We start from the raw sequence: 13370 nt of genomic DNA on the forward strand, positions 1-13370 counted from the left end.
CGCTCAGTCTAAATCTATTTATAAGGACCTGAGTGGCCCGTGGTTCGGCCCCGCCCCGTCCCGCTCCTCCGTCCAATCAGCGTCTCCCGTCGCCAGTGGCGTAAAGTAACTTAGTACATTTACTCAAGTACTTAATATAGAGAAAAAAAGTTTTACATTTTATACTAGACTAACTATAAGGATTTCCACATTTCGGTACTTTTACTTCTACACAGAGACAAATATTGTACATTTACGCCACTACAATTATTTGAAAACTTTAGCTAGCCTACTTTTATTTGTAGATTTTGATTATTATTATTATTATTATAAAACATGACCCACTTCAGCCCATCCATTTGAAATTGAAATAACTACAAGCACACAATGCATTGTGATGAACACATTGAGCTTAATTGTATCTGCCATTTTCAAAAGACATACATCAAAGATATACATTTTGAACTTGTGAAACGGGACATACATACCGGTATCTGCACAATGACTCAATGAGTAGGTACTTTCTACCTTACCCTTGCAACGTAAATTTTGATAACACGTTTGTACTTTTAGTTAAGTACATTTTGAATTCCAGAATATTTTTAGTTTACATTCATTCATAATTTTACTTAAGTATAACATGATGTGAGTACTTTTTCCACCACTGTCCACTCGTCGCCACCTCCTTCAAGATCAAAACACCCATGACCCGCCCCCCGCCCCTTCTCTTCTCGCTCGCTCTCTCTCTCGTCCAATCGGCGTCGCGGACAGAAGAGGCCATGCGCCGTGGAGCGGCCCGGCCCGGCCAATGGGGAGAGGCCGACGGCATATGGTGAGAGAGGCTCCGCCAATCGGAGCGCCGCTGTGATTTCCTGTCCTGGCGAGGTGTGGGCCGAGCGGCTCACAATGAGGAAGATGATGATGGACCTGAGGCGTCGCCATGGCGACCGAGGGGGGACGTGGAGGGGGCTCCTGTTGCTTCAAGGTTGCACTCAGTCTCACTGTCATACACAGACTGTATGAGACTTTATGTCAGGTTATGGTATAAATTACTATACACATTGTGTATGCATATCTTCTTTTTTGTTTTACACTAAAGTAAAAGGCCTTTATATAACATTTTCCCGACGTAATTCTAACCGCCACCCCTCACCCTTTGTCTTTTAATTTGAACATTTGTTTGCAAGCTTCAAGATCTACAAGCTTGTATGCTGTGTGAACACATATATACTATAATCTCTTATAGTACTGGCCTGGTAGGCTTATATACATATAGGCCTGCATTATAAGACAGGCAGACAGTGTATTATATATTACTGTAATATTAATATATTACAGTTATATAATTAAGTAAATAAGTATTTATTAACAGTTTGCAGAATTACAGTACATTGCAAGCACAACTCGATACAAAAAACTGTTAACTGTGAGTGGACGACCAATAAAGCACTAGATCCGTTTACAACCTTGTTCAATTCATCATAACATTTAAATATGTTAAAGAAAACTAAAGTTTTCAAATAATTGCAGTGGAGTCAGAAAGTACAATATTTGCATCCGAGGCGTGGTGGTTTAATCAAATATTCAAAAATATTCTCTTTTTTCCCTCCAAGATTTCTGGAAAATAGCCGCCGGTGTGTGTATAGTGTTAAAAGTGGTTTAGCTGAAAGACTAGTAACTAATGATGCAATCTATATTAACACATTTGGCTGGAGACCCCTGGCCAGCCAAATGTACACTTGTTCTGAGGCACTATGGCCCTCATTTATCAACCGTGCGTACGCCAAAATATGGGTGCACACTCGATTGATAAATGAGGGCCTATGTATCACTAACAGCTGGTTTGCACAAACAAAACATAAAATGAACCAAACAAACCTAAACAAATAACCAAATAATAGACAAAAACAAAGAGGCAAAGAGCTCCTACCAATAACAAAGGACAATATTAATAAACAATAATTATTACAATTCTGGGATTATTACAATTGATGGTGGGAATCCCACCATCAATTGTTGCCTGCAAGATTACGGAACAGTATATTGCATACCGTCAATGAGTCTCTTGCACCTAAGACCCAACACACCAGGCAACCACAAGTTCCACAACATGCCAGCCAGCTACATTACTCTGATGGCTGCGGCTCCCTTTTATTCAGTCAGCAGGCAGGTGTCTCAGCTGTTCTGAATATGGGTGATGGGGTGTCACATGACTATGAAAGCCAAACTCACTACACCATGCAGATAAATCCTGCCCCATGCAGTAGCTAACTATTTCCATAGACAACGTATTGTTAACTTCGGTTCCAACAGCCAAAAACCTTCGTGTACTGTTGACAGTCAGCTTTCATTCAACACACAGCGGTCACTCGATCCTGTATAGTTTATACTCTATTACATTTGACAAATTAGACCCTTCCTCACCCAGGAGTCAGCCCAGCTCCTTATCCAGACATCAGTCATATCAAAACTTCTATTGTAACTCTCCTTATACTGGCCTACCAGCATGCACACTTAGCCTCTCCAATTAAGCAAGAATGCTGCAGCTCGCTTGGTCTTCAACCAGCCAAAATTCTCACATGTCTCCCCCCTTCCCGACTCCCCACAGTACAAAACTCTGATGCTGGCCTTCAAAGCAACCAAAGGTATATGGCACCCCCATATCCACACCCATATATCTCTGATCGGACCCTACAAACCCTCCTGCTCGCTCACATTAGCCAACGCAGGGGAGCTGGAAGAACATTCACTAAAAACGCCGGGACAATTAACGCTCCACACCCCAAACTCTTCTCCCTTCTGGCTCCAAAACTATGGAATGCACTTCCCACTGCAATCAGAACTGCAGACTCCCAATCTTCTGTCATAGTCTGAAAACCCACCTCTTCAGATTCCATCTTAGCACTTGCCGTAGCCTCGACGACCTTACAGGCAAAAACCTTAAGGCGTATGTTGACATAGCACCATTTTTAGTGCAGGGGTGCCCAAAAGGTAGATCACAAAGGCCTTGCAGGTTAAAGGGATATTTCACTTTCAAAAAAACTTTTGGTCATTTCACTCACATTTCTACTCAGGCTTATGTGAACAGTAACACCCCAGACAGGTTTTAAATTGCTTCAGTCAGTATTTAGATATTTGATATTCATTTTAGCTGCCCCACCCCCTTCCTGTAAAAACCCATTACAAATGTTTGGTCAAACCACATGACTCCCATTGGAAAAGCATTGTGGTGACCTATTACCAAACATTTGTTTGATTGCGTTCGATACGTGTGAATGAGGCCTCAGTCATCAGTGATGGAATGACATCCGTGAGTGGAGGCTTGACGTTCCAGTGGGTTTATATGAAAAGTGTCTGATAAAAGGAATATCAAATTATGTAAATGTTGAATCAGGCTATACTTAAAAACTCACACAAAAGCTTGAGCAGACGTTAAAATGACCCCAGGAATGTCATACCCCTATAAAGCTCTACTATAATTATATAATAATAATAATCAATCACTGCATGCAGTGGAAAATATATGGTTCAGTATGCCTATAGTTCTAGTTGAATCAGCTTGTATCTTACGTAGAATTATTTAAGGAATTTAGTTTTCATTTCACTGTCGTTTAGCTCTACTGTAGGCCTATATTGTGGTAGTAATCAAAGAGTGTTCAGTAACAGGCAAATCTCCCCGACTCGCAAAACAAGGGTATTTATTAAATATATATATATTATGGTTATTATTCTCACTGAATCAAATATTTTATGGTCATAAATCAATTGAAATCTCTATGGGAAAGATTAATGAGCGTTAATGTCGTTAATCGAGCAGGTTTTGTACTCTGTGGTGGAGAAAGATGGCTACTACATGTCACTGTACGTTCTGGTGAACCATAGGCTGCCTCAGTCTGGAGTACAGTGCCGCTACCTCTGTGCCCATGGCAAGCACGTTGCTGGACCACATCCTCAAACCCCTGCGCTTCACCTACTCCAAGGAGCAGACCGACGCCCTGCTCAGCCTAGTGTGGAGGGACTCGGCCAGCGAGGATGTCTTCGCCACAATTGCGTCCATCTGTAACACCCTCACGTTGCCCAAAGTCAGACTTCTGTACAGCTTAGCCTTCAACGCGCGTTTCCTGAGGCACCTGTGGCACTCGATAACGTCCATGACGACGGAAATTAATCTCGGTCCAACGTGCAGTAGTGACCCAGTGTCACTGCTGCACGCAATCTGGAGAGGTTCTCTCATGTCCCTGGAGGACTCCGACCGCATCATTCCCACATTCAGCTCCCTGTTCAGCTACTCGTTCATCGCCGTGCACGACATTGAGTTATTCGGCCACAAAACGGAAGGCCAGAGCCAATCATCCATGATGACCTTCACTCTATCCGAGCTCGTCACTATGTCCGGCTGACTGAGAGACGTCTGTCTAGGCATCATCAAGATGACCTACCCTGCTCAGAAACACGTTCGGGCCGAACAAAACCGCTGGGCCTGGCTCTTCAAGGTCATTGCTAACTTTATCAAGATGGTAAAGGCTTGTGACATCAGACAACCCTTCTGCCCCTCAGGTCACTGGCTCTCTAATGAAGTCAACATCAGTGCAGATAAGGTCATCCAGCGGGATGTCTCCTCTGCTGGAGATGAATCGAGACCACGGACGATAGGAAACATTGGGCCACTTCGGTCAAAGCTTGATGTTGTTGGGTTGGAGGCCCCACAGTTGTCTGTGTCTGAGGAGAGGCTATCCTCACCGAGCTCCCTTTTGTGGTTGCCTTTGACGAGCGAGTCAAGATCTTCAAGAGGTTGATCGATGTGGAAAAACCAGACCATGGCGGATGGATAGGATCCAGGGACTTAATCGACGTCACCATCAGGCGAAACTATACATCTATGAAGATGCCTACGACAAGCTTTCTCCTGACATGAGTTCTATAAAACTCCACATGAGCAGACTCGGGTAGATCAGAGGCCATATTTAGGGCGTACAGACGTTGTGAATCTCCATATAAGGATACGATTGATTTGTTAGTTAGGAAGGCATCTACCATCGGTGCTAAGAACACTTCAGCGGCTCTAAACCAGCTAAAGCTATACCAAGCTTGATTTGAGTAATCCATCTTTTGGGAATGATGATAATAACTATAGAAATGCACTCTGTCGAGGTGCCAACTTGCACCTTGCACACAAGTAGGCCGTACTGCTACTAACTAATGTCTATTACAACTGCAACCACACAAAACCTTTACACAGAATATTTATCTATAAAGTCGAGCGATGACTATAGTCTGCTCTCCTACTGGAACCACACTAATAATAACAGTCCACAAGTTTAAACAAAGAAATATCACACACATGCATGTCTTTTTCATTCAAATGAATTGGGGGAGGAAATGAACAAGAAAATAATTCAAGTGCATATTCCTGGAAATGAGATATGACTATTGACTAAGGTTCTTTATTGTCGTCACAAATGAGTCCAAACATTCGTGGAACAAGTGATCAACATTTATAGAAGCATTCATGCTCGGAATGTATGAGATAGGCCTAATTAACCTTTAAACTGCTTAAAAATAAAATTTCTTTAGGAATGTGTTATTGTCAGGGTTGTTGTAGTCATCATGTGAAGTGGACATGGGTTAGTCATGGCACAAGTCACAAGCCCACCAAATTGTAGTCCAGTTGATCTCCACATCAATATTGACAGAGAAGTGTTTTTTCTGGGTATAGGCCTACAGTATATAGTGTTTGTAGACTACCTGCCATGCGGTCGCCAGAGAAGAAATGCCGCAGTGGTGGACAAAGTATATACATCACCTTTCCAAAACATTAGAATATCATGGAAAAGTTGGTTTATTTCCATACTTTTTAAAACTTTCATAGATTATCGATTCAGTGCACACAACGTAAATTAAACAAACAATTTTGGCTTCCATGCAGCTCATAAAACCCACTAAAACTGAATGCCTGTGGCATTGCCCGGAAGTTATAGAAGCCCAGGTTGCTGCACTGAGATTCATAACTAACTCACCTTTCAGAATACATCATTGTTCGTTGTACGCTGCAGTTGGTTGGTTCTCTCTGACTTCGCGCAGGCTGCATCATTGGTATATTCTCATTTATAAAGCCATTTTTGGTGGTTTGCCCCCTTAAATCTCCTCCAAATTTAATTTGGTAAAAAATGGTCTAAACCTCAGATCAAATGCCTGGCTACGGACGGTGTGTATAGTACCAGCCTTTAAATCTGAGGGGGGTAAAAAGTGTCTTACTTTCTTTGGCCCCTGGTCGTGGAACGACCTGCAAGCCAGATTAAAATTGGCCTTGAAAGTTCTTGTACCCGGTTATTTGTTAGTGTATTATTTTGGAGTATTGTTGTACATATTCTATAGGCTTCTGGAGGTAGCCTACTGTTCATGGATTTATTATTTGGTTGTTGTAAAACTTGACATGTACAATGTAGCGTTTGAAAGTGTAATTATGTATTCTGACCGTTCTGTTCCAGAATAGAATAGAATAGACTTTATTTACCATTTGCACAAGTGCATAGGACATTTTGGAGCCTAGTTCCTGGGGTCAGCATTAAAAAAGAGACAGATGGCCTGGGCTGTGGCTCAGCGGTCCAGGCACCTTGGCTGGTAGCCCAGTCTGGCAGTGTGCTACGGGTTCGACTCCCGATCCCGGCGGCCTTTACTGCATGGTCCCCCATCTCTCTCCCCCATTTCCTGTCAGCCTATACTGTCTATTCCTCTATAAAAGATGAATACTTGAAAAGAGTAATAGCTAGGCCTACAGGGAAAAAACATATACGCCTAATACTAGAAAAAATAAGTACACATTTATGACATGTATTGCCGGTATGTTCAATTTAGACAACAATGAGCTAGTCAACAGTACTTTATAACCTTAGAACACCTAACCTTAGTGTGTGTGTGTGTGTGTGTGTGTGTGTGTGTGCATCGGTCCTGTGTGTTTTTTTTTTTTTTAATATATCTTTTTATCCCACGATTTTGTAACCCATTTTTCACCCCTGTGTCAATCATCTAATGTGATCCTGGGCTCTACACACCCTCCACCAACCTAGTCCCCATATATGGGGGACAAGGGGAGAGCAACGGACTTGAACTCATGCTTCCTTCATGCCTGAGTGTCCAAGTTGCTCCTTTACACCTGACAGGGGGGAGTTTCCCTGGTTGGACTTAACGCGTGGAAGGAACACGTTATTCCAACCAGTTCCTTTCCCCTCCATCAGGCGCTCTGGCTGGCCAGGGGGAGGCAGTTTAGTGACCAGGATTACTGCATGTTTTTTGTGAGGGTACCTACCCTAGGGGACACGGGGAGAACATGCAAACTTCACACAGAAAGGCCCTTTCGCCAACCCCGCCTTCGGGTATGGGCACTGATGATGCGGAGGAGGAAACACGCCGCCAGCACCCACAGCGTCCCGAGCGGGAATCGAACCCAGGACCTTCTAGCTGTGAGGCGACAGCACTACCAACTGTGCCACTGTGCCCCTGGTCCTGTGTTTTTGACAGCTGGATCAATAAAGGGTTCTGTCTGTCTGTCTACTTCTTTCATAGACTACTAAATATAGCCATCTACAGGCGACATGGCGTAACTGCAGTGTTTACTGCAGTGTGTATGGCAGTATTATTCTTTGGTAGATTATAATACTAGTGAATGTTTTTATGGCACCTTTCAAAACATGGTTCCGAAGTGCTGCACATGCTAGCACTGGTTAAAAAAAGACAACAAATCAAGTGGAGTGGGACCTCCGGGTCGGGGACTGAAAACTGACAGCTGAGTCTACCACCTTGCCTTTAACTAGAAGGTATGTGTATTATTTGCTCCAGCACCATTTAGATGAGTTTCCCCCTCAGCCCTCAACACTAAAAATCGAGGATTAGCTGAGTTGTGCTTTAATCAATGTGGTCAGAGTCAATTCAATTCAATTCAATTCAAAGGAGCTTCATTGGCATGAGAAAACATATGTTTACATTGCCAAAGCAAAAGTGGAACAAAACAATCAAGATAAAACAATAAAATAAAGGTGTAAACAGAGCTGTTACATTAACACTTTGAGTAATATTGGAGAGTCTCTCTCCAGGACAGGTCGAGGGTGAGGTAGAGTAGTGAACCAATCATTTCTGACCTCCATATACAATGTTATGTAGGCCTACATTCAGGCTCAGCAGTTGCATGGTAACACGTACCCGTGCGTCTCAAATATGGATTGTCCAAATGGACTGAGGGTGAACTGGCTTTTCGAAAGAGAGATATGGTCCCTAGCTTTGGACTGGTCCATAGCTCTAATGCCTTCGAGCTATGGACTATGAGCTAGAATCTAGCTGCTAGATGGTCCCCATTCTCCCCAAATACTTTTCAATGTCGTCAGAGGAGGGACAAATTATCTACCATGGGGGTGAAATTATGACAGGCAGTTTCTGCTGTCAAAAATCACTTTGTGTTTGAAATAGACACTTGTGCTTTCTAATGTGTGATTTTGGGGCCCTGAGGATGAATACAAAATTAATAAACATCCTAATACTGTCCAATCTTTTGATAGGGAGGGGGATGAAATTATGACAGGCAGTTTCTGCTGTCAAAATAAGACTCCCCAATACAAAAAAACACTTGCTTTCTAAGGTGTGATTTGGGGCCCTATAAGGATGAATACAAAATCAATATCAACATCTTAACCCTATAACACTAAACATGGGTGATTTTCACCCGGACCATTATATTACCTATAGTACCTTCATGATGCTCAGTGACATCATAGAAGTAAGGTTTGTTTCCCTGCCCACATCCCTGGTTTTTCCTACAGGCAGGTGTTCGGGTGAATTTCACCTGTGTTTACTGTTTAGTGATAGTGTGAACTGTGATAGAGAAAAATCCAATACACCCACAATGGACTTTTTTTCTTCACTGGACATTCTCACATGTCTTAATGGGTGGACCAAAGGAGAAGTTCCCAACTTCATTTATCTTTTTTTAAGGAATATTTAAAAAAGAATAGGCCTATGCACGTTTTTCACCGTTTTCGCGACCCCATGCCATCTATTTTTTAGCGTACCTCAAGATGCCATGTATTGCTGTACTGCAATATATTTTGATGAGAAATATTTGTCATGGAATATTTTATATTGGGTAAAATATACCTGTGTTTAGTGATGGTGTAACAAAATATCAACATCTTAATACTGTCCAATAGGCCTACTTAAATGGGAGGGTGAAATTATGACAGGTAGTTGCTGTTGTCAAAAGATGACTCCCCATGGCTTCCAGATTCTCCAAAGGCCCCACTAGAGTATAGGTTTTGTACCACAAGCTCAAGGCTCAAACCCCCTGGAACCCCGCAGAGGCCCACTGGGGGTCCCCATGACATCACAGTGAGGACCACTACACCCTGAATCTCATATGAAGCAATGTTATCTTACTTTGTAGAGTCAGATTATTATCACAAAAGCCCTATTTAAGCCTACTAAAGGATTCTGAGCTTGATATATAAGATATTTGTGTCTCTGGCTTTGAGTTTGAATTTAAATTGAAAACAAATAGTGCTTTGACTTACTATTCAAACCAGCTGCAGGAACACATTACTAATGATGACTATCCAATTAGCTTAATGATGATTACATATATTATATGATGGTACTGTCGTTGGTGTCAAAATATGTACCACCAACGCTTTTGTACTCTTAGCTAGTACTCGGTACATGGTATAAGTTGTACAACTAAGTTACAAGTCAACTCACACATTCTATACGTATAAAATTATTAAATCACTGCATTGAACCTTTAAAGCACACTGACGTTAATATGTAAACATCCGGTCCTTTGGGCATCCCAGGAGCCCCCCCTCTCTCTAGTCTAATGAGTCTCTTGTTCAAATTCTCTCTCTCTTCATCTCTCTCTTCATCTCTCTCTCTCTCTCTTGCTCTCTCTCTCAGCCCCCCTCTCCCCTCCCACTCTCTCTCTCTCTCTCTCTCTCTCTCTCTCTCTCCCTCCCAGCTCCCTCCCAGCCGTAGACTGTAAGCTCCCAGCCCATGAGCCATTGAGCCCCCTCTCTCTCCACTCTCTCACTCTCTCCTCCCACTCTTTCTCTCTCTCTCTCTCTCTCTCTCTCTCTCTCTCTCTCTCTCTGTTGAGCCCAAGCCCATGAGCCCCCTATCTCTCCACTCTCTCGCTCTCTCCTCCCACTTTCTCTCTCTCTCTCTCTCTCTCGCTCCCCCCCATACACACATACACATAGATCTAAATGGTAGCTCTACTCCAGGACAGAAAATGGCGACGGCGAGGAGCCGCAGCTCGTTGTCGCGGAACCGGGACCGAACAACTCACCACCAACAACAAAAACAACCACAACAACAACAACAACCACCACCACAGGACCCACAATTAGTAGTATCAACAACAACAGCAGCAGCAACGATCGACCCGGTTCTGGACAGTAGCAGCAGCGGTTCTTCTCAGGGATCATCGGGCCACAACTTTAACGGGAACTTTGGCGCAACAAGTTGGCCCGGCGGTGGCGGTGAACCGGACCATCCGCCGCCGGATCTGCTGCACTTCGGCGGGGCTGCTGGTGTCGGAGGAGGTGGACACGGTACCGGAGGAGTTGTGGACCTCCAAAACAACAACAACAACAACACGCACGGATCAGGAGGACTAGGAGGAGGTGGCGGTGGTGAGCACGCGGGCCAGGAGGATCAGTTATCGGGGAGAAGTTGTGCTGTTGGTGGCTCTGATCATGATCACCACCATGGTTCTGGTTCTGGTGTCGGCGGTTCGGTGATCCCTGCGGCCGCACTGAGCGCCCCGCCGCCACAACAACACAGGTATTTATTATACATATCCATCCAACACAAAACGCTTTTAGTAAACTTTATTTTTTATTTTTTACTTAAGTTCAAAGGATCTGATTCTGAAATTACCCCGAAATTACGCCTCTGAGTCTCTGACTTCACATGATCTGAATCTGATCTGAGGAGTGCAAATTAAACCAATTTGGACTCTGTTGGATCCAGTTGGTTCCATCAAGGTTCCAGGACGCTTTTGCACACTCAGATCTGTTATAGGGTCAAATTTAAACCCTTTTGGGTCCGTTTGGGAGTATACAGGAACTTATTGTAATAAAAACCACTTCCCCCTTTTCCAGGTGGCCATTTTTGATCATATTATCATTGTAGCAGGAAAAAAGTGGTGGAAAGTAATGAGGTACATTTACTCAGGTACTGTATTTGTCCATATTTTGTAGCCTAGGCTAAAGTATGCTGCCTACTTTAATGCATAAGTATTATGCTTCTACTCCACTGCATCTTTCAAACAGGCAAATAGTGTTTTACTCCACTACATTTGCAGTTTAGACTATTAATAATCAAAAATATTTTGAAAATAGCACATCTCCCTACAAGCTCACAACATGGATCATCTATTTTTGAATATGTTAAATATGGGTTGAGTGGTGATAATTATAGTCCAATAACATGATGGGTCATTCTGCATGACTACTTTTACTTTTGGCACTTTTAAGTATATTTTTATGCTAATACTTTTGTAATTTGTAATACAGGACTTTTACTTAAGTTATTGATGCTTTGACTTAAGACCATTACACCACAACAGAAGTTTTTCATGTAAAGGACCCCCAAATTGCTACACATTAGCCTGCGGACCGGACCCCCTTTGAAAAATATATTCCAGAAACCCCCGCTAGAGAATATTCTTTTTTACAGCTTTTCATTTTCAGTAGCAGTGATTCTCAAACATTTTAATATCGAGGTGAAAGACCCCTACTTTGATGCATTAGATCACAGACCCCCATTTGATAACATTTTGTTCTCTGTAACCCACAATCTACACTGTAGTATCATCAGAACGGGTCCATTTGGTCCCATTTGTACACTCAGTGTGTGTACACATTAGTTACAGACCTGCAAGGGTCAATTTGTTTCAACTATCGATCATTTTGCCGGGGACCCCTGGAACCCCCTGAAGGACCCTTGGGAGTCCCGTATCTCATTTTGAGACCCACCGAACTCCAAGCTTTGTGCATATTTGTGTTTGGAGTTGGACCTCCATACGAGAACATTTGTGCTTAAACACGACCAAATTATTACAAATGTTTCACATTTCTTTCAAGGTTTTTCTATTTATTTTTCAAAAATCACACCTGTGTGAAATGAGGGGCGCTAATATATTAAAGTCTAACTCATGTTGATTAGGTGATGTAATGGTGATGTAAAACAAACTGTGCCAACACAAACATTAAACGCCATTTACAATAAAGAGACAATATGACGTAAACGACACATTATGACCTACATTTCCCCTTCATTGTCAATGCATTTACTAAACAAACTTTGAACTAAAGACCAACATTAAACCTGTGTATAAAAATGGACAGGCTGATGCTATGTGCTGTGAGCTTGTAGATCAGGATCAGCTATTCTTTTTAATAACCCCTATGTATAAAGCAGGGTTCGTTTGGTTAAAATTATTTTTAACCAATCTTGCTAGGGGCCCCCTTGAACCACCTCAAGGACCCCTGGATTACACTGTTGTTGAAATGTTAATGTTCAAGATGTTTGTGTTAATGTTAACAAACATGTTAATGTTGTTGAAGTGGTCAAGGTTGAAACCTTGACCACTTTCACTCTTATCTGAATCTCATATCTCAAGCACTCTGTTAATCAATAATTTGACAGCTTCAGCTAGTAGTTACTAGTTTGTAGAACTAGATTATCACAAAACATACATTCATTAACCACCAAAAGAAAACCACCAAGAAAAGGACCGGTTCCAGTAGGTCTAGTTTGATCATTGCCAATACCTCTGTACTCTTTACTCAACATTTTGAACACAGATAGATTTACTTAAGTATACCAATCGCAATCGGAGAGTACTTCTTCCCCCACTGCCAGTAGTAACCGCCATCGAAGGACTCCGGATTTCCTACACCCCCCCCCCCCCCCAGGGTAGTGCTGTTGTTTTGAAGATAGTGTTACAGGAAATGAACGCTCACACACTGAAACATCTTTGCTTTGCAAGAATGGTTCAATCACTAAATCCACATCCAGGGCTATCACGACGACGTTTTACCTGACGATTCATTGTTGTACAAATTATGAATTAACGATTGTCAGAACATTATCAGAACATACATGTGTAACATTTTTATTATGGTTTGCCTTTTAAGCTTCTTAAACAGAAATTGGACAACCAGGGCAGATAGAACAAATAACATTTAATCTGAAAGCCTCCGCCTTCTATTTCCCCCCAAAACCAGGAGGTATAATTTTCCACTACCTCGTGATACTTCTTCTGATCTGTCTTTAGAAGCGTTAATATTCCCAAAACGAAATGCTTGATTAAGTCAGAAATGAGGACAGAACATTGCCGTTCT

At 42.4% G+C, this 13370-nt stretch overlaps 1 protein-coding gene across 1 annotated transcript in view; it reads left to right on the plus strand.

Annotated features, from left to right (window-relative positions):
* Nucleotides 1-10236: 10236 nt before the first annotated feature.
* Nucleotides 10237-13370, plus strand: part of map3k1 (mitogen-activated protein kinase kinase kinase 1, E3 ubiquitin protein ligase) — a 41549-nt gene continuing 38415 nt past the window's right edge. Inside the window, exon 1 of the mRNA XM_080756813.1 lies at nt 10237-10803. Within this exon, the coding sequence (XP_080612939.1) occupies nt 10250-10803 (554 nt within the window). The 5' untranslated portion in view covers nt 10237-10249. The remainder of the gene's footprint in view (nt 10804-13370) is intronic.

Source organism: Protomyctophum bolini, assembly GCF_963924005.1.
Source record: "Protomyctophum bolini genome assembly, chromosome: 22".
Classification (NCBI taxonomy): Eukaryota; Metazoa; Chordata; class Actinopteri; order Myctophiformes; family Myctophidae; genus Protomyctophum; species Protomyctophum bolini.